This window comes from Alnus glutinosa, chromosome 11, assembly GCF_958979055.1.
Source record: "Alnus glutinosa chromosome 11, dhAlnGlut1.1, whole genome shotgun sequence".
In the NCBI taxonomy this organism is placed as follows: Eukaryota; Viridiplantae; Streptophyta; class Magnoliopsida; order Fagales; family Betulaceae; genus Alnus; species Alnus glutinosa.
In genome coordinates this window covers 10624337-10651638 of record NC_084896.1, presented here as the reverse complement: position 1 = coordinate 10651638, position 27302 = coordinate 10624337, and the positions used below count along the sequence as shown (strand labels likewise).

Sequence of the window (27302 nt, the reverse complement as noted above, 5' to 3'; positions counted from 1 at the left end):
CAGTGTCCATGTTATCAAACATGCAGATTATATCATGTTCAAATAGCATCATGTTCTTTCCACATTCTTTTCAACATATCATGAAAACTCAACTTAATACAATGTTTTTCAAAACATATCTTAAACATTACTTCATTATCATATCTCAACTTCACAATTCAATCTCAAAGCATTTCTCAAACATCATTTTGTAATCATATCTCAAATTAGAGTTGGCAATTCGGGTCGGTGGGTTGGGTTCATGTCAACCTGACTGACCCAACAACACAATCGGGTTCGACACGAACCCAACCCGATTATTAATCGGGTCAGAAAATTGAACACGAACACGGCCCAATATTGAACCGGGTTACACGACACGAACCCACAGACACGTTTGGTTAACGCATGCTCACTGGGTCACTGCACTTCTCACCAGCATTGCCTCACTCCATAGGCTACCGCCGAGACCCTCGCGAAGGGTGGGGTCGAGACCTACCTGATCGACCTCCCACTGGCCACTGGACATCATAGATCGTCAGGTCACGAGGATGAAGATGATATCGCAGTCGAATGGGGCTGTGGACATCGGTTAGACCCTGAAGCCCCATGAGTACATCAGCATGGTGCGGCGCGAGATCCTGGACGCGTACCTTCGGGACCGGGCCAAAGTGAGCGGCGCCGAGGTCATCAACGGGCTATTTCTCAAAATGGGTAAGACGAAAAGGCCGGTTCGATTGGGGAGAAGCGGACCTCGGCTCTCAGATCCCCGGCGCAAGATAAATCGTGAAGTGAAGGAGTGGTGCCGGTGCGGCGTGAAGAAGCCAGAAGGTGAAGTGAAGAAGATGAATGAAAAGTGATGCAGTGCGGACCGTGCGGCTAGGGTTTTCTGACTTTTGCTTTTGCAATTTTGCTGAAGCCTGAGGCCCTAAATTGCCGATTTGCCTTTTTTTGACTTGAAAAAAAAAAATTAAACGTGTTTAATCGGGTCAACCCGCCAGACACGATTATAATCGTGTCATAATCGGGTTGACCCGATTATGACCCGAACCCGAACCCGATTACCCCAAACCCAAACCCTATATTTTCGTGTCGGGTTCACGAGTCGTATCAAAAATTGCCAACCCTATCTCAAATTCACAATTCAATTTCAAGCATTTCTCAAACATTATTTTGTAATCATGTCTCAAATTCACAATTCAATCCCAAAGCATTTCTCAATATTTTCAAAACATTGAAATTATCCACAAACACATAATCATTAAAATAGCATTGGCTCGAGGTTCAACAAATCATAACATTTATTGTATAAAATATCATAAGGTTTCTCAATGAATAAAATACTCACCGTTGGTGGACCGTATAGGACTCACATCTCAAGTACTCTCCCATGTTCTAGTTACTTTGAACTCTATATTGAAGAATAGTTGAAGTCTCCAATCTCACATTACATGCAGATTAAAGCCACAATCAAAAGCTGCCTTCATCTTCTTCACTTTGGGCTGCAACACAGCTAGATTTCTCTCTCTCAAACTTTGCATAACTCAAGTTCTCACTCTCTATCTCTGCATTTCACTCTCAGTCTTGATCTCTCTCTGTGTGCGTGACAAACAACAAGGAAAGGGAAGATGAGAGGAAGAAGGAAGAGAGGGGGAGAAGGGCTGATGCGTGAGAGAAGAGGGAGAGAAAAAGAAAAGGAAAAGGAAATAAAGGGAGAGGGAGAGCTGTTGTGCGGGAGAAGGAGAAGGGAGAAAGAAAAGAAAGGAAAAGGAGAAGGAAGACGAATGTGCGACCGGAAGGGGAAAATAAAGGAAAGAAGAAAATAAAAGAAAGATGAAGGGGGGGGGGGGGAGAGTGCCACGTGTGTGTGAGTGGTTGAGGAGAATATAACCTTATATTCTCCCAGCCAACTACGAGCTGACACGTGGCAAGGGGATTTCATTTTTATTTTAAAGCTTGCACTTTCCACAAATTACTACAGTTCCCCAACTTATATTATTTCTATCATTTAATAATTAACATCTAACCCTATAACCCTAACATTTAATATAACTATATTTTACCCATACAACTTGTGACGACTTTTTTTTTTTTTTTTTTTTTTTAATGCAAACATAAAACGAGTCATCGCAATGGCACGACTGAATGTCACTCAGCCAACATATGGCACATGCCCCATAACATGCACCTGAAATACAGAGTTACATCTACAGCGGAATACATCATGATACCATCATACATCATGATATCATCCTTCAACATAATACCCGCAACACCATCTCTAATCGTATTTTAGTTTCATGCCTTGAACATTAGTAGATCATGTGAGCACTAGAGTTAAACTCAATTATGCTAACACGTCTTTCCTGAAAAACAAAAACAGTCAACCTTCTTACTCATAGACATGCCATTACTCGCACCTGGGCAGTCATGAATCCATGTACTTTCAAGTTTAATGTTTCTTTAACACATGCGACTATCTGATAGAAATATACATAAGCTCTTTTCATTTAAGACACTTATGTATATCAATATGTTTAGTAAAAACTACTCATAACATAAAAACATCACTCATAAAACAATGCCATACATGATATGCATGAAACTAGGTCTACTAGGGCTTAGGTCCCCCACGATGCTGATAATTGCTGTATAATTGTGTTTACTGCGTTCTGTTACTGTTGTTGTATGTATGCTCTATACTACATGCTCTATGCTCTATGCTCTGTGCTTGACCAGTATATGTTTCACTACTGTATCATGTTATAAAATCATGCTGTTCCTAAATCATGTTCTCTTAAAACTAAACAAATCCAACATTTCATCATACACTTTGAAATCATTAAAATCATAGTTTCTTCATAAAACATAAACAGTTTCAACATGACATGTTCTCATGCACCAATTCTTAAACATTATTCATATAATTTGAACATAATCGAAACTAATCAAATTATCTAAAACATATATTTCATCATATGGCTGGTTCGGTTTCATAAACAATATATATATATTTTTATCAATTTATTACATATAAAAATATATATTTTTCTCAGTGAGTAGAATACACACCTCATACTGTTTGTATTCCCAATTTCCAAACGACTCTAAGCTTAACCGTAAAGTGCCGCTAAAAATACAATACATTGCATTAATTATCATTCTAATCAATAAACAAACTAGGAAGTATTTTGAATCGCTCAAAAGCCAGATTGCTAATTTACCCATAAAACCCTAAAATTCCTAAATATTTATCCATAATTTCTAATCACTTTAATAACCACAATATTGCTAACCCATAAGCATTACTTAGGGTTAATCAAAATACAATAGCACTTTAACAAAATACCCAAAAACTATGGTCTATGAAAACTTACCAAAAATTTTGCCACGCCAAGACCAAATGCTCGAGAAGCTCATAGCTACTCCAAACCATACAAAATCTAAAAAAAGTACCAAATTAAACTCATTTCTAAAAGATTTATTAAAAATCTCCAAAAATTGCGAGTTCAGCAATTTACCTCAAAACGTTCAGTCAAAAAGTAGATCGGGCTTCGAGAATTACGTTATCGAAGTCGGATTTAAGATTAGACGGCTGGATTTCAAGATATCACGGTTTTTAGGTGAAAAACCATATAGAAATAGGAGAGAATTTTGGAGCTGCTGAGAAGAAAAAGGGCGTTCTGCCCTCTTAAAACAGACTCTGTCCAGACAGGCATCATAAACTGTCCGAACGCGCGCCATTTAAGAAGGCCGTCCAGACGGGCATTAACCACCGTCCAGATGCGTGCCGTTAAGTGGGCATGCGCCACCCGTTGCAAGTTGTCCGGAAGCATTAAGTTAGGCATCCGGACGCGGGTGAAATGAGGCATCCGCCTCATGCTGATAAGGTACCGTCCGGATGAGTCTCTTGTGCCGTCCGGACACGCCAAATTAATTTTACTTATTTGCTTTATTTACAATTCTCCATCTCCTTTCTAATTCATTTTCTCACATTTTTCACTTATATAACTTATTTCATTGGACTATAAAATATTCTCTGTGCGTCCTGTTGTATTTTCCAATCGTCTAATTAATTTTAGTCATTTATTCATCACATTTTATTTAAAAAAAAAGGGTTGATAATACTCGGGACATCACACAACTAATCATTTATTCTACTAGGACTCATTATTATTATTATTTATATCCTAAAGACCCATTAGTAGTATTTTATTATTCTAATTCCATTATTTTATCTTAAACTTTTTTTATTTCGATAATATAAATATTATCGCTTGGAATCTAATTAATAGTCTCATCTTAGTTAATAAATATTACTAAATATAATTTATTAATGCTTAATTTTTTTTTTTATTTTCTTGGTCGTTACATTTGTGGTATCTCAAGTGCAATGTATAGTAAGTAGGACAAGGATCCTCTCCAATTCATTTGAACTGGATGTGGCCAAACACTCGACTAGTACTCAAAGCATCTCTCATTTTTTATTAAAGATTTTTTGATAAGTTATTTACTACTTAACTTAAACATATTTTAGACTTAGACATAATATAAGTGGATACAAGTCTAGTTGTGTGTTGTAATGAAATTTGATGAGAGTTTTAGTGAGTGAGTTTTAGGGTATGTTTGTTTTGAAGAAAGTTAAGGACAATAAAATAATGAGAAATGCGAAAAGATTAAAATGTTATACCGTAATTTTATTTTATAATTATCCCATAATATTAGCATGATAGTTTTAACCAATCTTTATTTTTTATTTTTTTAACAGGAATTGGTCCAAAGATTAGTTGTGATTGATACATCAACAATGTGGAATATTTGTAAAATAAAAATGTAGTTTTTAGCATTACTCATGCTAAAATCACACAATATCTTAGGGGTGTACAAGCGATTACGGTTAGCGGTTATTACCTCTAACCGCCAACCGCTTTAAGCGGTTATCAAATTTTCGTAACCATAACCGCAACCGCAATCACTCCGCTTAAGCGGTTTTAAAATAATCGCTGGTTAGTAGTTATTGAAACTTATAACCGCATTGCCTAATCGCTTTTGAAATAGACCTATTTTGGTGTTTTGGGCATTCCTTAAGCCTCTTTTTACAGCTTATCTTAAATGATTTTGGATATCTATATATAAGGCTTCAAAATATAACAAATCTTATTATTATTATTATTATTATTATTATTATTATTATTATTATTATTATTATTATTATTATTATTATTATCAATTCAATAAAACTCAAAATGAAAACTTTATATTAATCGCATCAAAACAATGTTATTATATATATATATATAAGGGTAGGCAGTTAGCGGTTATTAACCACTTTCGCCTACCCCTAAAATAGCTAATTGCCTTACCTTAAGTGGTCAACAGTTTTTTTCAATTACCTACAAAAGCGGTTATGTGGTTATTATACGGTTAATAACAGCTCGCTTATGGACCCCCACCCTATCTCACTTTATTTGAGTGAATTGACGTGACAATATCTCTGTGCCCTTTAGACTAGCTCTCATTAAAATTGTTAAGGGATTTTCCTCCCCACCTCTGATCACGCCACGTCACCCGGTAAAAAATTAGCATCAACAAAAATAATAATAAAAAAATAATCTAAATGGCATTGCCATAATAGGCCATGGCAGTGAGATGGACGTGTGACTTTAAATATTTCTCTAAAATAATATCTAGGAAATATATATCTTCTACAACTTAACCAAAACTTGGAAAATAAAGCCAAGAAAAGAAGAAAGCAGGGCAACATCCTCATTCCTCGAAGCTCAGTGCAATTCAATCCCACTCTTGCCTGAATCTCTAAGCCCTCCCAACTATTTTCCATGCCCAAAACTGATGGACATGTCTGTGCTCTGCTCTGGGTTTCCGCGTACCCTCTTCCGGCCCTTACCTCTGCCTTCTCCGATTGTTCCTTCTGTATCCCCTTCCACCACCACAGCAAGTTCAGCCACGAGGAACTCACAACTCGCAACAACAACATCGACAATAAGAACTCTTGGTGAAGAACCATCCAATAATGTTAACAAGAATAATGGCAATGGCACAGTTACTGTGGTTCGTACGAGGCGCCATTCCAGGTCCTACTTAGAAAGGCAATCTGCCATTCTTGAAGTTGAGCAGGCCTCTGATGTGGACTCAGCTGTTGCAAGGTACTGTATCTTTCTTTTATGCGTGTGTGCTTGTTATGTCAAATTGGTTACGTTGTTACTTAGCTTAGGCAAATTTTTGTTGAGTTATGAAGCGAATATCATCTGGGTTTTGTAATTAATTGAAAAAATAAAATGGTTTTTGTATGCAAGTCATGGATATGCATTAGGTTGTTTATGTGTTATGACATTTTTGTTGATTTTTTTTTTTCGTGAACTGTAACTTTTTGATTGAAATCTTAACTGGGTTTTATAATTAGTGGCCAAATTGGGTTGTTTGGTTGCTATGTATTGCATTTCACGTGTTATATATATCAAAATGTCTTAAGTCATCACTAGTTTTCTTTTTGGTGGTTAATCATCATTATATTTTCAAACATTTTCATCAAATTTGGTAAATGCCTCTGAAGTTTGAAATGAATCCTTCTTTTGGGCTTTGTGATTAGTGGAAGCATGAAATTGTCAGCCTGAATTTGGACTGCAACTTAATTATTTGACATCTAGAATTGCCTATGTTGCTATTTGATCTTGTGGAAAAAATTCACCAGGTTGGTTATGTGATATATGACGTTTGGATTAAAATGTGAACTGGCTTCTATCGTAAGTGGCAAAATCTGGCTATTTGCTGTAAAATGTACATTGAAAATTTCTTGCTGCTTTACTTGATTCTGCAGACATTTGCAATAAGATACTTCTTGACCCTTGGATTATGAATTATTTCTCGACTGCAAACTTTATATTATTGTCCAAATGTAAAGTATTCGTTTACTTTTTCTTCAAATCCTTTTGAATTGGCACATTTGGATTAAAATCTGAATTGGCTTCTATTGTAAGTGGCAGAATCTGGTTATTTGTCGTAAATGTACATTGAAAATTTCTCATGGTTTACTTGATTCTTCCGAGATTTGCAATAAGATGACCCACTTGACCCTTGGATTATGAGTTGTTTCTCATCTGCAAACTTTAGATTAGGTCTTATCCAAATGTTGAGTATCTGTTTATTGTTTCATCAGATGCTTTTGAGTGGCACATTATCGTCACACTTAAATGGTAGACTGCATCTTTATATGGAACATGTCTATTCTTTATATTCTTCAGGAGCACTCCAAGGCCGACATCAACACATTGTTCTATTGAAATTTAGAATTCTTGGAAGTGAATTTAGGTTGGTTCCTTTGTTTTAAATATTCTCTTTGTAGATAGCATTGCTAATAGGGTGGTTTGTTCCTTCACATTTCAAGTAAATGCTTCAGTAAAGTACTTAAGCTTATCTGAAGCATAAACATAGAAATTTTTGCTTCGTTGTTTCATGTAAATAAGAGCCTTCTTTTCAGACTAATTGATTTTTTTGACTAATTCTCCTATCTTCACGCTGCCCAAAAAAAACAAAATCATGTGGCCACTGTGCTGGTGTTGTGTTAACTTTAATTACTCAAATCTCGGAATAATCTTTTACTGGAAGGAACATCTGTCTGGTAAATTTTATATAACTCACACAGTATATATCACTGCAGATTAGGAGACGTGTTGAAGGTGCAAGACTTGAATGCCATTTTGCGACATTTGGGAAAGCTAAACAGGTGTCAGGATCTTTCTCAGGTAACTCAAAACCTGTTGTGCATGTTTTTGGAAGATAATTGTTGATAGTTTGAAATTGTTAAGCCTACCCGTTTCATATTTAGAGTTGGCTATATATTCACAACCTATTGCATGGATGTCTCTTTGATGTGTATTCTTCAGTTATGCCTTATTTTCTGGCATGTGCACGTGTGTGTGGTGTTTCCTTTAAAAGTGTTTTTCATATGTAAATCCAAAGTTTACCCCTTTTTTTGGCTGACTCCAAGCTACTTGTAATGGATACTTTTGATGTTTTAAAACACAATGCATTTCATGATATGATCCTAAAATAAAATCGTGCCCAAATTTTTTGTATAACATTATCCGAAGGAAAATTACATCCAGATACCTCATTCATAAGTAGTCAATATTAAGCTGCCAGTGATCTTTGAATTTACATATGGCTGCTTCACTAAGGCATTCGTTTCATTTTGGTGTTCGAATATCTTACGAAATGAAATTGGTTCCTCACTCTGTAACAGAAAATACATTCTGCTTAACTACCCTGTTCAGTTCAATGGAGGACATTTACAATTCAGTCTCAACATGTAACTATCCTTTTGTGTGTGTGTGTGTGTTAATTTTGAAACTTTAGATTCAAGGTGATACAAGCCCTAGCACTGCAGTTTATCATCTGATACCAGTCTTTGGGTTTGAAAGAACTATATTTTGAGGTTTTTGGTTACATTCTAAATTTTGTAACCAAGTCTTTCAGCTCTCTAACATATTCCTCTAGCAAACCTACGAAATTTAAAAGAAACAATTAAGTATACAACTACCACACAACAAAATTAAAAAAGAAAAAGAAAAAAGAAAGAAAGACAGCAAACAACACAAAATTACCATAGGATGGATCTAGGGTGTTACATAAGCCTTTTTTTTGGTAGAGATGGAATATCTGAGGAAGGAAAAGGTAGGTAGAAAGGGAAGGGATGGAAAGGAGAGGTAAAATATCTTTCTCTCTCTGTGTTTGGTTGTCCATGGAAAAAGGTGGGAAAGGAAACACACGGGTTGATCTGGATGGGAAAGAAAATAGGTCAAGCTTTCCTCTTTCACAAGTCTTAGGTGAATTCTGAGCTTTCATATTATTGACTTCTTTAAATATACAATTATCCATCATTGTGATATCTGATTGTGTGTTTCCCTTTCTACTTTGTCTAATTTGTGCATCATGGACTTAGCATAAAAATTTAGAAGTATCGAGTCCTAGAGGGTTGTCAGTGATTACATAAATTCTCATTAAAAAAAAAAAAAATCTGATACAAGCGGGGATTTTTTTTCGATTTGGAATTCCCACACGCCAAGGAGTAGAAATTTGAAGACTTAAAAATTGGAAATTGCTGACAAGTGATTTTTTTTTTTTTTGATAAGTAAGAAGAACTTTTATAAAAAAAGCGTAAGGCGCCCCTAGGTACACAGGAAGTATACACAGGAACAACCAAAGCTAACCCAAAAAAACCCATAACACCAATGCCCCAGAACACAAAAGAACCAAACAAAATACAAAAGAACCCAACTAAGAACAATAAAACCCACTACCCGTCAAAGCACAACAGACCTACAACATATGTGCCTTGCCTTTCCTACGCCTAGAGGGGTAATTCGCGTCACCATAGTTAATGGAACTATGCAAATTTAGAAGCTCCCTTTTCCCTTTAGAGTTTTGACGCGCAAAAAACTGGAACTCCTCCTCCATGGCATCCCGAATAGCCAAAGCCTCCTCCCCAAAATCCCCATCCATCGCCCAATCTAATGGCAAACCATCCCAATAATCATCTTCATCCTCCTCCCACACCACAATCTCCCCGTTATGATCAAAGCCAACTGGCCAATTCCGAGTTTGGGAGAAACCATTCAAGCAACCACTCGCAGGGGAAGAAGGACCTACAACCCCGTCATTGTTGACCTCCTGAAGCGCCACGGTAGAGACTGAAATCGGGGGAATATTGAGAAACCCCTTCCTAAAAAGGCCCTGATTCACTGGCGTCATTGCCTTCTTTATTGCAGGAGGTTTTGCCGCCTTCTCAGCTGGCGGCACTCCACCTGAAACCCTCTTAACAACGAAACCAACTGACATCTTCACAGCTTGCAAAGAGTCAGAAAGTAGCCCATCATTCCACTTCACAGAATGCCTTTCCCTCAATTTTTTTGCCCTTCTGTAGTAACACTGGAAGGGCTTAGAAGCCACCACAGGGAGGGGAGAGCGCAGCTTCTCTCCTAAGAGAGCTGCACCAGCGAGCGACGGAGCGGCAGAGAGGGGATTAGGAAACTGAAGCTTCCCCAAAGGAGTAAACTTGAAAGAAGTAGAAGCTGAACCCCCCGGAAAACCCAGATCCGGTGCCGGAAAAGGGGGGAAACCGAACCTATTAAAGGCTGGATTCACACTCGAGCAAGAAACCGCCGAAAGCACCTGGGACCTGCTCGACTCACCCCCGGAAAAAGACTCCGTTCCTGTATCTGTCCCTGTAACTGTCGCCGACGAGGACTCCGTCCTAGGATAGATCCCGACATCAGCCGAAGAAGCTGGACTCACGCCCACATTATCTCCCAACGCTGACACCTCCAAACCCCCAGGAAGAATCCGATTCAGAACCAACCCAGAGGACATCTCCGTTGTCGTCTCCGGCGAGGTTGGCGGCGGACAGGAAACCTTAGGTTTCCGCTTGATTATGAGTGCATAAACTAACTCCATACCTTTCCACTCCACAGTTCAATGGATCTTATCATTTTCACTTCTGATTATGGAATGATATGGTATTAGGGGTGAAGAAATTTTGTTATCTTCCAACTGTGTTTAGTGGTTGTGCACTCTCTCTTTCTCCCCTTATATGGTGTTTTCTTTTTTCCTTTTCCCATCCTCTGAATGATAAGCTAATCAATCATGTTCTTTAATTTTGCTTCTATAATTGTTATCTCACGTCATCAATTATTGCAGCTCTTTGAATGGATGCAACAAAATGGCAAGATCAATGCTTCATCTTATAGCAGTTATATGAAGTTCATGGGGAAGAGCCTAAATCCTGTGAAGGCAATAGAGATATACAATGGCATTCATGATGAATCGGCCAAAAACAATGTCTTCATATGTAATTCTGTTCTTAGTTGTCTGGTCAGGAATGGCAAGTTTGAGAGAAGCATAAAATTGTTTCATCAGATGAAGATGGATGGTCTAATGCCAGATGTTGTTACGTATAGCACGGTAGGCTATGATGATAATATGCTACTATATAGGACACTTATCACTATCAAGGAGTATTTCAGACGTTCAATTTTGCATGTTATCACTTGTTTGGACACCTTTGCTAATCGAAAAATTTGCAGAAAATCAAGCGAATTAGTTCATTTCTGCTACAGAACCAATTGTAGAAGTTAGTGATATCTCCACTAAGATAGTTACATTAATGTTAATATAGATAGCTATATATGCATAGATAGTAATCTCATGACCTATATTTGGCTATGCCCACCATGTCCAATTTTTGAGTTTATATTGGTCATCTCATTAAGGTTTAAATGCGGTGTGCTTAAAAAATGATATCTCAGAAATGAGATTTTAATTATGAAAATAGTCAAATGAAATTGTATTAATTAAGAAAATAGTCAAATGAAATTGTTCTGTATGCCATATAGATAAACTGACATGTCCATAAGAAGTATATATGGGTATTCTATTGTGAAACTACACTCAACCTTTCCTACCAATCAATTCTCCATGGCAAATAGAAGTTTGAATTTGTACATTACTTTATTTTCTTTGGAGTTTGATAATCAATTCTCCATGGCAAATAGAAGTTTGAATTTGTACATTACTTTATTTTCTTTGGAGTTTGATATTAGTCATTCATGATTATGCTCAGTTAATTGCATCACTGAGCAAAATATACTCATCTCAAATGTGATGGCAGCATAATAGAACTTTTAGTTATTATGATGTCTATACGGCACCATAATCTTTGGAAAATCAAAGATGTGTTATGCTAGCTATTCTTTAATAGTTATAATTTCAATAGGCAATATCGTTGATTTTTATTGTCACTTTGTCTGTTGTCATCCTTAGCTGCTTGCAGGTTGTATCAAAGTGAAACATGGTTATTCTAAGGCATTAGAGCTGGTTCAGGAGCTTCAACATAATGGGCTGCACATGGACAGTGTAATTTATGGGACACTTCTAGCTGTTTGTGCTTCAAATAACAAATGGGAAGAAGCAGAAAGCTATTTTAACCAGATGAAAGATGAAGGTCATTCTCCAAATCTATTTCACTACAGTTCTTTGCTCAATGCTTACTCTTCAAGTGGAAACTACAAAAAGGCCGATGAGTTGGTTCAAGATATGAAATCTGTAGGGTTAGTACCAAATAAGGTTTGTTTTAATGTTTACTTTGCCAATAAAGATTAGAATTTTCTGAAACTAGTATAGTTGTGCTTCTTTTTTTCTTTTCTTTTTTTCCTTTCTTTCTCCTAAATGTTGAGGTTGTACTAGGTCTTTGTATTAGCATGCTTTGAGATGGCTTGGTGTTAGAAGTAGATGACTTGGAAGTGCTCAGTTTTCAGCAATTCACTAAAACTATAATTTAAGTCGAATGAAAAGGGAATGGTTATTTGGATTACATATATAAGAAAACAAGCTATTATATATTAACCCACAGGTAATGCCAAGTTGTTCAAGAACACTGTTTAGTGGTGCAGAAACTTAGGATTCTATATCGGTAATAGAAAGTAAGAATCGACAAGTCTAAAACTTCTTCCACGACGTTATTATTTCCCTTGTTAGTTGTGATGGGAATAGGCAAATGTAAGAGAAAATGTGGGTAAATATCATTCTTCATTCATTCCACATACATAGGAGCAATGTTCTAGATGATAGACAGCTCACACACAGAGCTCATACTCGGACACCCCACTAGGGACACCTCACCATGTTTCTAGATTAGGGAGACATCACACTCCTATAATAGCATATTATTCTCTAACAGCTCTCATTCTCTTCCTCTTCCTCACTCTAATCCCTTCTTCACCCTCAACCTCCGTGTAAGTCCTTTCAGCATTATCACATTCACCATCTTCTTTTATTGGCAGGTGTGTGATGCTATTTTGGAGAGGTTTGCTTAATGTTTTTACCATTATCATCCATTTGAACATGTACATGAGACATTTGGGAAATGTCAGTGATAGCAGGGGTTCTTCAGCATATGATATACTTACCTCACTATGATTTGATTTAACTTCTATCTTTTAAATTAATGAGGAACTAGCATTTACAAACTTCTGTTGCACAGAAAAAGAAAAATAATTTTTTTATTTTTTTTATTTTTAATTTTTTTTTATAAGTACAATTTAAAGAAAAATAAATGCATCCATTTTTTTTTTTTTGAAGTTTCTAAGAGTTATACAGATTAGAGCAATATAATTTTTTTTTATTATTTTATTTTTTTATGAGTAAGATAAATTTCATTAAAAGCGCATAGTGCGATCAATTACACAGAGAGTATACAAGAACGACAACTAAGAAGAAGAGGAAAACACTACAAGAAAATCATAATAACTAATCACTATAGGGGCAAGGAACGCAGCCGTCCAAGAGTACAAAGAATAAAAGAAAAAAGAAATGAGCTCCTTAATGGTTCTTTCTTTGTCCTTGAACTGTCTATCGTTGTGTTTCCTCCACAAGCACCATAAAAGGCAGCAAGAGACCATCTTTCACACAACACCACTCCGAGAGCGGCCACCCGTCCACCAAGAAGCGAATAGATCTACCACCCGCCGAGGCATAATCCAAGACAGACTGAAGCAACTAAAAATGGCATTCCAAAGAACGCAAGCGACCTCACAATGAAGGAGTAAATGATCCACAGACTCTCCATTCTTTTTACACACACAACACCTATCAATCACAATGACTTGCCTTTTTCTGAGATTGTCCAAAGTAAGGATCTTACCTAGAGCTGCCGCCCAAGCGAAAAATGCCACTTTTAAAGGAACCTTGGTCCGCCAAATACTTTTCCAGGGGAAATGAGCTGTCTCCTTGTAAGCAAGAATCTTATAGAAAGATCTAACATCAAACTTCTCTTTGCGAGAAGGAGACCACCAAAACTTGTCTTCCCCATCATGATCAAATCTGATAGAATACAATAAGGTGAAGAAGAAAGCCAAGACGTCCACCTCCCAATCGTGGGCCGTTCGAATGAACCTGACATCCCACTGAAAAGATCCGTTCTCCATAATCAAATGGGCTGCAACGAGCGAGTTCTTGTCGCAAACAATGTCATACAAACCTGGGAAAGCTTCCTTAAGGGGCATCTCTCCGCACCACACATCATCCTGGAATCTGATCCTATCTCCCAAAACTAGTCTGGTATGACTACTAAATAAATTCCACTCCTTCTTGATGTTCTTCCAAATCCCTACTCCTTGAGACCCAGGGGGGTCTAAGGAACACCAACCAAGCCCAAGTAGAACTGTACTTAGCATCCACAACTGTTCTCCACAAAGCCTCTCTCATGCTCATAATGCCACAACCACTTCCCTAATAAAGCCTTATTAAAGGTCCTCAAATTTCGGATACCCAAACCACCTTTTGAAATAGGGGAACAAACCATGGACCAGCTAACCAGATGATATTTGAAATCTTCACCTAGACCTCCTCACAAAAAATCTCGGTGAAGCTTCTTTATATGACTAGCAACGCTGGAAGGAATGGGGAAGAGAGAAAGGAAATACGTGGGGAGATTAGATAAAGTATTATTTATAAGGGTAACTCTACCACCCTTTAACAAATACATCATCTGCCAACTAGCCAACCGTCTTTCAATTTTGCCCACTACATCATCCCAAATGGACTTGGCCTTAAAAGGGGCTCTCAACGAAAGACCGAGATACTTTAAAGGAAGAGAGGAAACTTCGCACCCCAAAATGCCAGCCAAATCATCCACATTAACATCACCACCCATAGGAACCAATACTGACTTGGCCAAATTGATCTTTAAACCTGAAATAGCTTCAAAAAACAAAACAAAAAAAAAAACTTGAAGAAAATGGAGGTGATCAAGATTAGCCCCGCAAAAGGCTAAAGTATCGTCTGCAAACAATAAAGGAGAAATATTAAGCACCATGTTGCTACCAGAACCCACTGAGAAACTTGATAGAAAACCCCTGTGAACAACTTAGGGCCTCCATCACAATGACAAACAAAAGAGGCGACAAGGGATCACCTTGTCTTAGACCACTAGAGCTGCTAAAAAAACCTGAAGGGGTACCATTCACCAAGACAGAGAAGCGAACCGAAGAAATACAATGCGCTATCCAGGAACACCATCTCTCCCCCAAACCACATCTTCTCAACAAATACAGTAAAAAGTTCCAGTTGACATGATCGTAAGCCTTCTCAATATCCAGCTTGCAGATCAACCCCGGTTCACCTGATTTAATTCGACTATCCAAACACTCATTAGCAATAATAACTGAATCAAGAATTTGCCTACCTTTCACAAAAGCATTTTGGGGCTTCGAGATTATCTTATCCACAACCTTTCTAAGTCTATTAGCAAGAACTGTCGCAATGATCTTGTAAACCCCACTTACAAGACAAATAGGTCGAAAATCTTTAAGATCCATAGCCCCAGACTTCTTTGGAATTAGAGCGAGAAACGTGGCATTAATGCTTTTGACAAACTTGCTATGAGTGTAAAAGTCCTGAAAAACCCCCATGAGATCTGTCTTAATCACATCTCAACAATCTTGGAAGAACGCTATAGAGAACCCATTAGGACCTGGAGCCTTATCACGGTTCATGCTCTTAACCACCTCTAAGACCTCCTTTCCTCAAAAGGAAATTCCAAGGAAGAAGCCTCAGTCGCATCCAAAGAGTCAAAAGCAAGGTTATCCAACCTAAGCCTCCAAGGATAAGGTTCTGTAAAGAGGGACTCATAAAAATGAGCAACATGATCCCTAATAGCCTGCTGATCGGAAGAAATAGAGCCATTAACTGAGAGAGACTCTATGGCATTGGATCTCCTGTTCAAGTTAGCTATTCGATGAAAAAATTTAGTGCATTTATCACCCTCTTTAAGCCAAAGAACCCTAGACTTCTGTCTCCAACTAATCTCCTCCTATAGAGTAGCGTTCTTCATATCTCTGATGACCTCACTTTTCTTGAACTTTTCTTCGGGAGCTAAACCACGTTGTTCCTCCAACATATCAAGAGCACACAATTCTTCCAAAAGCCCTTTTTTGCGAAACTCCAAATTGCCAAACTCCTATTCGTTCCATCTGTTAATATCATTCTTTAAAGCCTTAAGCTTTTGAGAGAAGATGAAGCTAGGAGAACCTTGGAAATGGTAAGACATCCACCAAAGTCGCACCCTGTCCACAAACCCTTTGGCCTTCAACCACATTTTCTCAAACTTGAACGGTCTAGGACCCCAATGAATGCCTCCACAATCAAGAAGAGTCGGGAAATGATCAGAACACAATCTAGGAAGCCTTTTTTGTAAAGAACCTGAAAACTTGACTTTCTAATCAGGGGACACAAGAAATCTATCAAGGCGAGACCAAGTGGGATTCTCATTATTAGACCACGTAAACGACCCTCCAGTAAGAGGAAGATCCGTAAGACCTTTCTCAAAAATAAAGTCTGAAAACTCCATCATGGCGGTGTTTAGGCCAACATCACTCGATCTTTATGCAGAAAAACGAATGACGTTAAAGTCTCCCCCAATACACCAAAGCAACACCCACCCAGAGAGAACTTCTGAGAGCATCCATGTTAGGACCGTACTCCAGCAAAAGCCCAAGAAAAGTCATCTTCAACACTTCTAAAAGAGCAAGCAAGAACAAACTCACCCACGAACACATCAATCTTCTCTACAATCCTTTTGTCCCACACAATCAACATACCACCAGAGGCACCACAAGAGGCTAGGTAACACCAGTCCGCAAAGGGACAGCTCCAAAGATTTCTCACTAAAGTGTCAGAAATAAACTCCAGTTTAGTTTCTTGCAAACAAATAATATTTGCTTTCCATTGCCTCAATAAATTTCTAACTCTTAACCGTTTCTCACCCTCATTTAACCCTCTAACATTCCAAGAAAGGATTTTAGGCTTCATAACATACTACCGTGCACCCTCCCTTTACGCCTACCACTGGAAGAGTTACCGCTATGAGCATCATAATTAACAGAACAGAAAAGTCTGTTTAGCTCCCTCCTGCCTTTGGTGCCCGATTTTGAACCCGTACCCTCTTCCTTCTTATCATGACTGGCAATGAGATCCATAAACAAGGGTGGGAGCTGACCTTCAGAGCCAACACATGTAATCCCCATCGGAGTGCTATACTCTAGGGCCATCTTCAGCAGTAACTCCAAAGACTCCTTACCAGAAAATCCCTTGACCTTTTCACTGGGGCAGCAGGACAGAGGAGAAGGCTCTTCCTTAGGGGTCGAAACAAAATCTAGCCCATTCCTAAACCCCAAATTAGAAAAAAAAAAAAAAAAAAAAATTATGGGTAAAAGGGCCGGATACCAATGAAGAAACAGAGGGAGAAGAATCCGACGCAACCAAAGTGTCCGATGGACTCGAACCAGCCCAGACAACCAACGCACCTTCTGTGTTCATCAGAGTTTCGACCAAAGCGACTAAATCTGTGAGTTTGGCCTCCAGACCAAGGATGGAAGACACTACCCCAGAACTTGGTTCCGGTTGTGAGACCAAGCTTGCTGGTGCAGGGACATCAGTGGAGGAAGAGGACCCACCAGATACCTCTGGAATTGCTGGAATAATACCCATCATCTCAGTCGGACCCACTCCTTCCTCCATAGCCACTTCGACATTTTCAAGTTGAGGACCCCGCACGGGTCTGGAAAACTGGTTCTCCGGAGCAGGGAATTCGGAAGTTAGAGACAGAGAGCACTACCCACTGGAAAGCTCAGAAACTGCCGGAGATTTCTCTGAACCGCTGAAATCCAACGCGGGCGACGAACCCACCTCAGGATGCACTATCGGTTCAGCTAACAGAACACTAGAGTTGGGTTTCGGGACTTTCGGAACCCAACGAAGCCTCCTCTTCCTCTTCTTCTTATTCTTATTCTTCTGCCCATAAAGTTTGGACTTAGAGCCAGGCCCAATCGATAGAAGCCCTTCACAAACCCTGCTTAGTGCTTGGTCCACGTTAGCCTTCAACTTCTCCAGTTGGCTTTCCACAACAAAAGAGAGGGCTACGTGTGCTCCTCTCCTGTCAGCTGAAAATCTGCAGAAGAATCACCAAAGAAATAACCAGCCTTGCCTCGAGCAGCAGATGATTGAGGCAACCGACTGACACCCATCCCACCCTTCACGTTCTCTGCACAACGGTCACAAAGGTCCTTGCCCAATGGTCACAAAGGTCCTTGCCCAATGGCTTCTCTGATCGGAGCAGCAGCTTCTCCTCCTCCAAGCGGTCACGATGGTTCTCAGCCAATGGAACCACTGGTTGAGACAACTTCTTCTCCACCTCCGGGCGTCTGGCACCTCTACTCAGGACTTCCACAAAGGATGGCACTCTGTTTTTGCCGAGAGAACCAGTAGAAAGGAGACAGATCCTTCAATAGCATCATCACCAACTCCCTGAAGCTTCTCTGGAACTAATGCTAAACGAACCATTCCATGCCCAATCCGGATTTTGAGAAAATCTCTGATCTTACCTGACTCAAGGACAAATCTACTCCATCCCCGCCCATCACAACCTTCAGGAATGTAAATAATCCCTCTCCGGCCACCCAAAGCGTAGACTGCCACTTCAAGGAATCTTCCAGCTACATTACCACCTCGCCTAACGATGAGAACCTTTGACCCCTCCCTGAAAGACCTTACAAAGTCCTCCCCCGGAAACCACAACAAACTCTCCATTGTCGAAACTAACCACCCAACACTTTGAGCACCAAGCAGCACTAGCCCTGAAAAATTCCTCCTCCTTTCTTCCAATCTCACCACCGAGGCTCCTTCTACCACCGTGAACACAAACATCTTTGCCTCCACGCAACACCACCTCTCCATAGCTCACAAACGCCTATTCTTCATGCAGTAAATAAAACTAATTAGAAACCAATCCTATTACTACTAAAATTTGTGATCACAACATACTGGCATTGCCAGAATCACTGACTGCTTACACGGAATATAATAGTTTGTGTAAGTGATAGAAATAGATAGGGTTAGTAGTGGAGAAGGCTAGGGAAGGGAGAAGTCCTAGAGCAAAATAAATTGATCTAACAAGATCAACTAATCCATGTCATGAAAGGAAAATAATTTTACAATTAGAAAATAGTCAAGGCCCAGGGGAGAAGGAGGAGATCTCCTTAGTTTGAAACATGAGACTAACTTAACAAAAAAAATCGATACAAGAGACTAAGAATAGTGGATTCAATTGGGAAAAAGAAAAGGAAAAACTGATTGAGTATATAGATATGCTGGTCCTGCTAAAGTGTAGGAGAGAAAGCCTATTGAAGTGGGAAGTGCTACTAAGACTAATGATCAGAGTTGCTTTAGATATTTTCTCAGCCCAAGATTGGAACAAATAGCAGTTAGACCATAGTCACCGGAAAACCACCATTGATTTTCAGCTTGAGTTACTTCGGGGGTGCGGGACATGAAGCATGTACCAACATGTGGCAAGGAAGAAGGAAGTCATAACTAACAATCTCTTTTCTGTAATGATATCAAATAGAGGGTTCATCTATAAGCTCTGAAAACAGAAGGTTAGTGAAAAGCAACTCCATCCTGTATTGAAATAAAGGAGAGTCCTAACTACCATCAGAAGTCCTCATATATATGTGGGTGTGTATGTGTGTTTCAGTTAAATACTCCACATGCTCTGGCTGTTAGAGCTATACTTCACAAAGATGTGTCTTTAAGGTCCAAAGTGTCTATAGCTTGGGACTGAAGAGGAAAAAAGAAAGACGTCTTATTGTTTGAGGGCCAAAGTAGTGCTTATTATTGTTGTTCTTTCTCCTAAAAAGTCAAAGACCTCAAGTCCGCACCTGCATAGCTACTCCTGGGCTTTCAAAGTTCCCTTAAAACTCTCCTAACTTAATTAAAGTGTAGAAAATTTATTTAGGGATGTATTGGAGGAAGAAATACCAGAGCAAAGACTGAAAATGGGCTTATGGATCCTTTTACTGTTTGCAATCTCGTTAGGAATGGTGATGCTGTTACAGTGAAAATAAACTAACACAATTATGTTTCCTGGTCTAATCTCATCTTATTTTCAGATTTATGCTCGGCACTGATACAGAAACATACCAGGTTATAAATGTTGGTACTGTCCAATACTTAAGACCATGAGAAAATCTAGTGTTGAGTTGTGCCTTGAGGAATTCTGTAAGTACTTGACTTATATGCTTCTTCACAATGACTCATTTCCATATTGACTCGAGAATGAAAAGTTAAGATGATAATTGGATTAAAAATATGAAAGAAGTGGGAAGTATAAGCTTAAAGATAGTGCATTCAAGGTCACATAGGAAAATCTGAAACTGAAGATTTGAGATGGGTTGGTCACATCTATAAAAGACAATGATGGTGCAGGTAAGGTAAGTAAGTTTGCATGAATTGGAGGTAGAGGCTGATAAAATTAGTCGGAACATGTGTAAATTTTCTTGGTCATGATGAAGGCATGACTTTTAACAGGGAAAAATTGTGAATTTCCAATCCTTGTTTCCCAATGACACGGGGGGTTGAGATCATAGGTTGGACAGTTTCAAAGTTTCAAAGGCAAGTCCTTGTTGAGCATGATTTGTAAACGAATGCTTGTAGCAACAGCCTATTCCATCTGGAGAGAAAGGAACACGAGAACCTTTCAAGATAGACCTTACTTGTAATGTTAAGTAGGAACTGGGCAGAGGCTTATGTTTCAACTCTGTACCTTATATGGAATTTGTTAGATAGGCATGAGGCATTGACGTTCCCTAGCATCGATTCTCTTTCCCTGTCTCATTATTATGTAAGACACCTCTGGCTAATAATTTTGGAAGAGGCTTGGACAAACACCTTGTTCCTGTATATGTTCCCGCAGAAGTTTTAGAGTAATGTTTTCAGATAATATGCTCTGATTGAAGTCATTGACATTGTGGCTAGAGGATATTCTTGGTCACTTGGGTTAGTTTTTTGCTCAACTTTTTTTTTCTTCCCTTTGGTTGATGCTTAGGTCAGGAGATCAATATAGAGGAAACAATCAATGTGTTGAGAATATTGCTAAAACAAGTATCAAGATTTTTTTGCTTAGCATTGATATGCTTATTGCATTCCTGCTATTACTATTTTATTTACTTATATAATTGATATATGGCCTTATTGAAATCTGATTCCTGTTTCTGTCTCTTAATCTATGTCTTGTCATATAATTTTCTCTTTTTTCTTTAGTTTTTTGGCTTTTATGTTAAGTAGTTGTGGTTTGGTTATGGTATTCCCTCCTGTTCATACTCAAAATGCTTCCAGGTAATTTTGACAACTTTATTAAAGGTATATGTAAGAGGAGGCTTGTTTGAAAAGTCAAGAGATCTATTATCTGAGCTGGAAACTATGGGCTATGCTGATGAAGAGGTACACTATTTTTTATGGTTATGTATAATAATAATAATTGATTGTTTACCTTGAGATACTATTTTCTTTGGAAAATATGCTTCATAGCTAGATGTTGCTTGTAAATTCTCAAATGGAATACATAATAGAGCATCTAATTAGAATCCACAATCATGAAACTAAATATAAAAATTTGCTGAGTTTTTGCATCTTCTTAACTTTCACATTCTTGTAAATATTATCTGCAAAGGATTATTTTAGTTCTTCACACAATCTTAATATATTTTCTTCATGAAATTGTATCGATCTTTTTCCCTTGATGCCTAATGTATGATCGGTCATTTATTACCATTGCTCATAAAATTCCTTTTTCATAATTGTAAATTTGGTTTAATTTTTTTGCTTTATCATAAACTGAAGTATGTGCCACATTAACTCCCAATGTCCTAAATTGCTTCTTTTTTTTTTCACACACCACACCCACTCACACATGCACCCACACAGATATACCTGGGAGCCTGGGAGGAGTGGCTTGGATATGATCCAACCCTTCAGTATTTTTTCGTACAGAGGCTGTTCTCAAGACTTGGAACTGTGCACTTATGCTTGTCAGTCCTATACTTTCACCATTGCACTAGACAATGACACATATATACATATGCATATACGTATACATATGTTATATACATATATAATGTAACTTTACATCTCTACTTCATAAAGTTTGACTTTATTTGTTAGTGTCCTCCCGAATGACTTTCGCCTTCTAGAGATTTGATTATATTGATTTCACTTGTTTCTAGTTGAAACCTCTTGTATTTCATCTCCTTAAGTTTTCCGTTCTCTCACTAACTGATATAAGTTTATCCGTGCTTCATTAAGTACTGCTGTCGTTAGTTGCCTTTCTTGTTTTCTTTTATATTTAACTTCGATAGCTCAGGATGTGAATTTATTTGTAGATGCCTTACTGTTTATTGATGGATGGCCTTGCTAAGGCTGGGCGTATAGATGAAGCCAAGTCACTCTTTGACGAAATGAAGGAAAAATCTGTCAGATCTGGTATGTTTTCTGTTAGAGATTGAACATTATTTGAGCGTCTCATAGCCATCAAATTATGTATTTTATAATCAGTGATTCAACTGAACAATCGTAAAATTTTCCTACCAAGATGAAAAGATCATTCATTTTTTCTTAGTTTATATATATATTGACTTTCACTAAAAGAAAGTGTAATTGACTTTGAAAGATGGTTCTGATGAGCCTCTAGATTTATCTCTGGAGTCCTGGTTTGTGATCCTGTAACAGTCCCATTAGTAGGAATGGGCTGGGTTGTTAATAATGGGCTGAATGGCCCATTCCAATTGTTAGAGCTAGCTTAGGGCTGTCTATATAAAGCCCAATAGTCTAATTGTAGAGGTATCTTAGATCATTGTATTGTTCTTGGAACAAGAGGAGATTAGCTCTCTCGAATGTTGCTAAGGAGACTAGCACTCTCGAATGTGGCCATTTCTATCCAATTCTATACAGATTTCCATTACTGATTTTACATTTCATCCGATTCTTCATCAATTCATCACTTTATTCCATTTTAATTCCAATTTCATTACAAATTCCATAATTCAAAACCCTAGAATTTCTGTAACAGTTACTTATATATAAAAAAAAAAAAAAAAAAAAAAAAAAAAAAAAAAGAAAAAAAAAAAGAAAAAAAAAAGAAAGAAAGAAAGAAACCTCTAATAGTTTGAAGACTGTTACAGATCCACTGTTAATCCTGAAGGGCATTTCATGGCATTGCCTGAGTGATGCTTGCAGGAAAAATCTTTTCCTTCTGTATTAAATTTAGCTAACTAATCTGAAATGTAGTTTCTAAAACATTTTCATCTGTATGGCTATTCATGGGAAGCTCACAATTGCTAAGATATGGATACTAGGAAATTCCCTGCTGAATTTTTTTATTTTTTATTTTTTGTAATATTTCTTATAGAATTAGCCTGTATAATTAACAAGTTGTGCATGAACAATTATTCTTAAATCTGATAGAAGTGACCTGATGTGAGCACTACATGGAAACTTGCTAAGGTTCATTGAATCAGATTTTGGGATTTATCAATTCTGTCTTTTTTGCTTGATCTGTCTAAAAAAATTTATTTCCACCTGCAGATGGATATTCCCACAGTATCATGATTTCGGCATTTTCCCGGGGTGGGCTTTTGGAAGAGGCAAAGCATTTGGCGAGGGATTTTGAAGCCACCTATGACAGATATGACTTGGTTATGTTGAACACAATGCTCTGTGCTTACTGCAGAGCAGGTGAAATGGGAAGGGTAATGGAAATGCTAAAGAAAATGGATGGATTAGCAATCAGTCCTGATTATAATACCTTTCATATCCTAATCAAATATTTTTGTAAGGAGAAGTTATATCTGCTTGCTTACCAGACGATGAAGGACATGCACAGTAAAGGTCACCAACCAGAGGAGGTATGATATTATTGAATTCGTCACTTCTAAATAAGAAGTCTTAAGCGTGTTATTTTAATTTGGTGCCTCTCTCTGTCAAAACCATTTGTGTGGCCTAATTTGTCAATGTAAAAAAATAATTTTGCAACATGGAGAATTCCTACAAATTGTTATTCCCTGCCTTTGCATATCATCTTGGTCTGAGGTAAATACAAGGCTCAACAACTTGCAATCTTTTGTACTTCTAAACAGTGAATACATTTAACTCGAAAAATATTTTCCCGCTTGATATTTTGCAGGAACTTTGTTCCGCTTTAATGTTTCATCTTGGCAAAATAAAAGCACACTCAGAGGCATTTTCTGTTTACAATATGTTGAGATATGGAAAAAGAACAATGTGCAAGGCCCTTCATGAGAAGATTCTGCACGTTCTAATAGCAGGAAGTCTACTCAAAGATGCCTATGTAGTAGTGAAGGTATGCTATGTTGTTTTTACGTTTCTTAAATTTATTCTTATGCCTATCATTCGAGTGATTGCTTTGGTAAAACATTCCTTGCTCAGGACAATGCACGGTTTATTTCTAAGGCTGCAATAAAGAAGTTCTGTATTGCATTTTTGAAGTCAGGAAACATCAACTTGATAAATGATGTTATAAAGGCCATCCATGGTTGTGGCTACGAGATTGATCAGGTACAGACCTGTAGGTGTAAATTATTTGATCTAGAAAGCATAAATAATATTTTTTTTGAATCAAGTTCCAAAGGGTAAGCATTCGTCTTTAATACCAAGATGAGACATGGGACATATATCTGTAGCGTCTACCCCACCATAAGTAGGGTGCGCTTGAAAGATTATGAACATCAAAGGCATCATAATATGGTGATCAATGGGCATGTATTTCAAACTTTTACCACAATGTCAGACATGAGAAATTTATCAAAATTATCCTGACTGCTAACCTTGTTGATATGTTAGGTGGGTCCCTTCTATGATTGGGTCCATTGAGCTGGCCTTGTAAAGAGAGTCAGGTGGAGGTCTTAATACTAACTTTAACTATTTCTTATCATTTTCCTCTATCTTAGTTCAGAAACTCACTCCAGAAGCACCAGAAAACATGCTTCAGTGATGGACCTTTGTGTGCTGAAGCATGCATCTCCCCGCTAGAATTTCCGGACAAATTATATTAGATTTTACCTTATTTTTCATTGATTTCTGGAGCCACAGTTGTTGATTGACATTCAACTACTACAGATTGGCTTCCTAACCATAGTTTTAAGGTCCGGGCATGTCCGTCAAACTCACACTTGTATACATGTGCACATGCACACACATGCACAGACACACAAGCACAGTCAGCAATAGGGGGCCAAATTGAAAAATCTTTATCATTGATGGGATCCTATAATGTACTTTAAAAGTTTTGGGGTTCATTTGTTAGTATAAGAGGCTAATTCAAGAGGGACGGGTCTGAACAGCCTTGTACGTCTGCTGCCCACGCGAAGAAGTTCTTTTCTAATTCTATTTTTTTTTTTTTTTTTGAAATTGTTAGTGGAGTTCTGGAAAGATCATCCATAAACCTGTCCCTGCACACTGTCTCAAGTATTACTTTACTCTTGTGTGTATTGCTTTCAGCAGCTGCAAATTTTGGATTGATTTTCAGGGATTACAGAATTTCTTATTAACTCTCAGTTTTGGGCATGTTGCTTACGCTCACACTCCCATGTGGGCATGTGTGCCAACGACACTCACGAATGCACACACTCACAGACTGACCCTGGAAAGTTGGATCTTGAAGATGTGCCAAATGACAAAAAATTTCAATACTCTGCCTGCCGTCTTATGAAATGCACCAAATGGATAAAAGGAAAGCACTTGCCCTCCAGTCGAAGTGTCAATTCTCCACGACATTAAATAATTGATGGCGGAAAACATCCTGGTTTCATTGCATCATGCTCCATTGGTTTGAGATGACTAGTCATTGTCACAACCTGCATTAGTGAGCCTGGTGGGGGAACGGTCAGTAAGTCACCTTCGGCTAGCCTTCTTCAGCGTGGCTTCCTTCTTTAAGCAGTGTGGCCCTTCCTTTGACTGGAGTGGGTGGGTCTCCTCTCTCTACAGCCTAGTTTGTTGGTGTGAAGATGATGGGTGTTGGTGCCCCGCTGAGGCTTGTGGCCTCTCCAGTGGTTGAGTGCCCTCCTTTGTTGTCGTCTTCCTTAGAGGTGGGTGAATCTTTGATGGAGATATTTTTGAAGGGTTTGGTGGTTCTCCCGGAACCGCGATAGATGTTAGGTTCTTTTTCCATACTCTGGGGGTTTCCCATGAGGGGAATGTGAAGGGCTTTTTGGAATTCTTGGCTCAAGTTGATGAGGAGCAGCGTCAAGAAATTTCAGTCTTCACTCCTAAATTTAAAAGGAGTAGAGGTGAAAAACTTAGGGTGCTCGATTCATTATGCTATTAGGGGTTTTGGTTCTAGCCGGGGCAAAGGCAAAAGTGTCCTTACTCTGATGTAATGGTCTCTAGGTTTTGTGGGCTAGTTCTTGTTGGGGTGTTTGGGTTTCTTTCTTTTTTGGGTTTTGCAGGTGTTTTTTTCTCTTTTTCTTACTTTTTCCTGTTTTTGTGTCTTTTTTGTATTCTTCCTGTATGCTTAGAGTGCCTTTACACTTTTTATAAATTTCTCTACTTACCTATCTCGAAAAAAAAAAAAAAAAAAAAAAAAACTTGCATTACCTTGATTATCATATATACGTTCAGGCAATCATGAAATTCTTTTAAGGTATCCAAAGCACAATAAAAACTTCCCTAAAATCTCCCTCCTGGAGTGATGATGGATAAAAGGGATTGACATTAGATCTGTTGTTTCCTTTTAATCTGTGTTCTTTTCTTTTTTCTTTTTTCTTTTTTTTTGGCATGGAAGAGTCATATGCAGTGGAAATCACCTTACAATGGATTTCATTCAATGAAAACAAAGCACATGTTACCTCTTCTATGTTTAGCTTTTGAATTTCAGACTTAATCACCTTGCTGCAATTTCTCCCTCAGGGATTGTTTCAGATGGCCATATCACGTTATATTGCACTACCTGAAAAGAAGGAATTGCTTCTCCAATTGTTGCAATGGATGCCAAGCCAAGGTTATGTTGTCGATTCGTCTACCAGAAACGATATTCTCAAGAACTCACACTTATTTGGTCGCCAGCTAATTGCTGAAATATTGTCCAAGCAGCATAAGGTATCAAAAGCATCAAGACCCAGTTAGATGAAAGATAAACGCTTAAATGCAGCTCAACCCTTTGCAAGATGGTTGCCAATTTGATCACCATTGCCTCCCAAGCATGACACTGCTAATCATAGCATGTCTATGTCTAGGAGTGAGTTGACCACGAATGTAAAGACACCGCCAAGATTGAATGATATTGATTATGACCAGATTTGAAAATTACAGTTTTGATTATTGGTTATATATTAAGAGAAGTTGTTTGTTTAATGGCAGCAAAATGTGTTATAGCCACTGAAGCTCTTATTAGTTATTATTTGAAA

The 27302-nt window shown here is 38.1% G+C and overlaps 1 protein-coding gene across 3 annotated transcripts; it reads left to right on the top strand.

The window, feature by feature from the left end:
- Positions 1–5701: 5701 nt before the first annotated feature.
- On the top strand, positions 5702–27249 carry LOC133882786 (pentatricopeptide repeat-containing protein At1g10910, chloroplastic). 3 transcript variants are annotated; one of them, XM_062322006.1, is made up of 10 exons: positions 5702–6143; positions 7655–7739; positions 10693–10956; positions 11815–12117; positions 21247–21327; positions 22266–22365; positions 23467–23786; positions 24065–24241; positions 24328–24456; positions 26806–27249. In XM_062322006.1, exons 1-10 carry the CDS (start codon positions 5830–5832, stop codon positions 27019–27021), a joined length of 1989 nt encoding a protein of 662 aa, XP_062177990.1. In that variant the 5' UTR covers positions 5702–5829; the 3' UTR covers positions 27022–27249. The 3 variants fall into 3 exon arrangements, with proteins under 3 accessions (XP_062177990.1, XP_062177989.1, XP_062177991.1); XM_062322005.1 differs by having other exon boundaries at positions 21223–21327; XM_062322007.1 differs by lacking the exon at positions 24328–24456 and having other exon boundaries at positions 21223–21327.
- Positions 27250–27302: the final 53 nt, after the last annotated feature.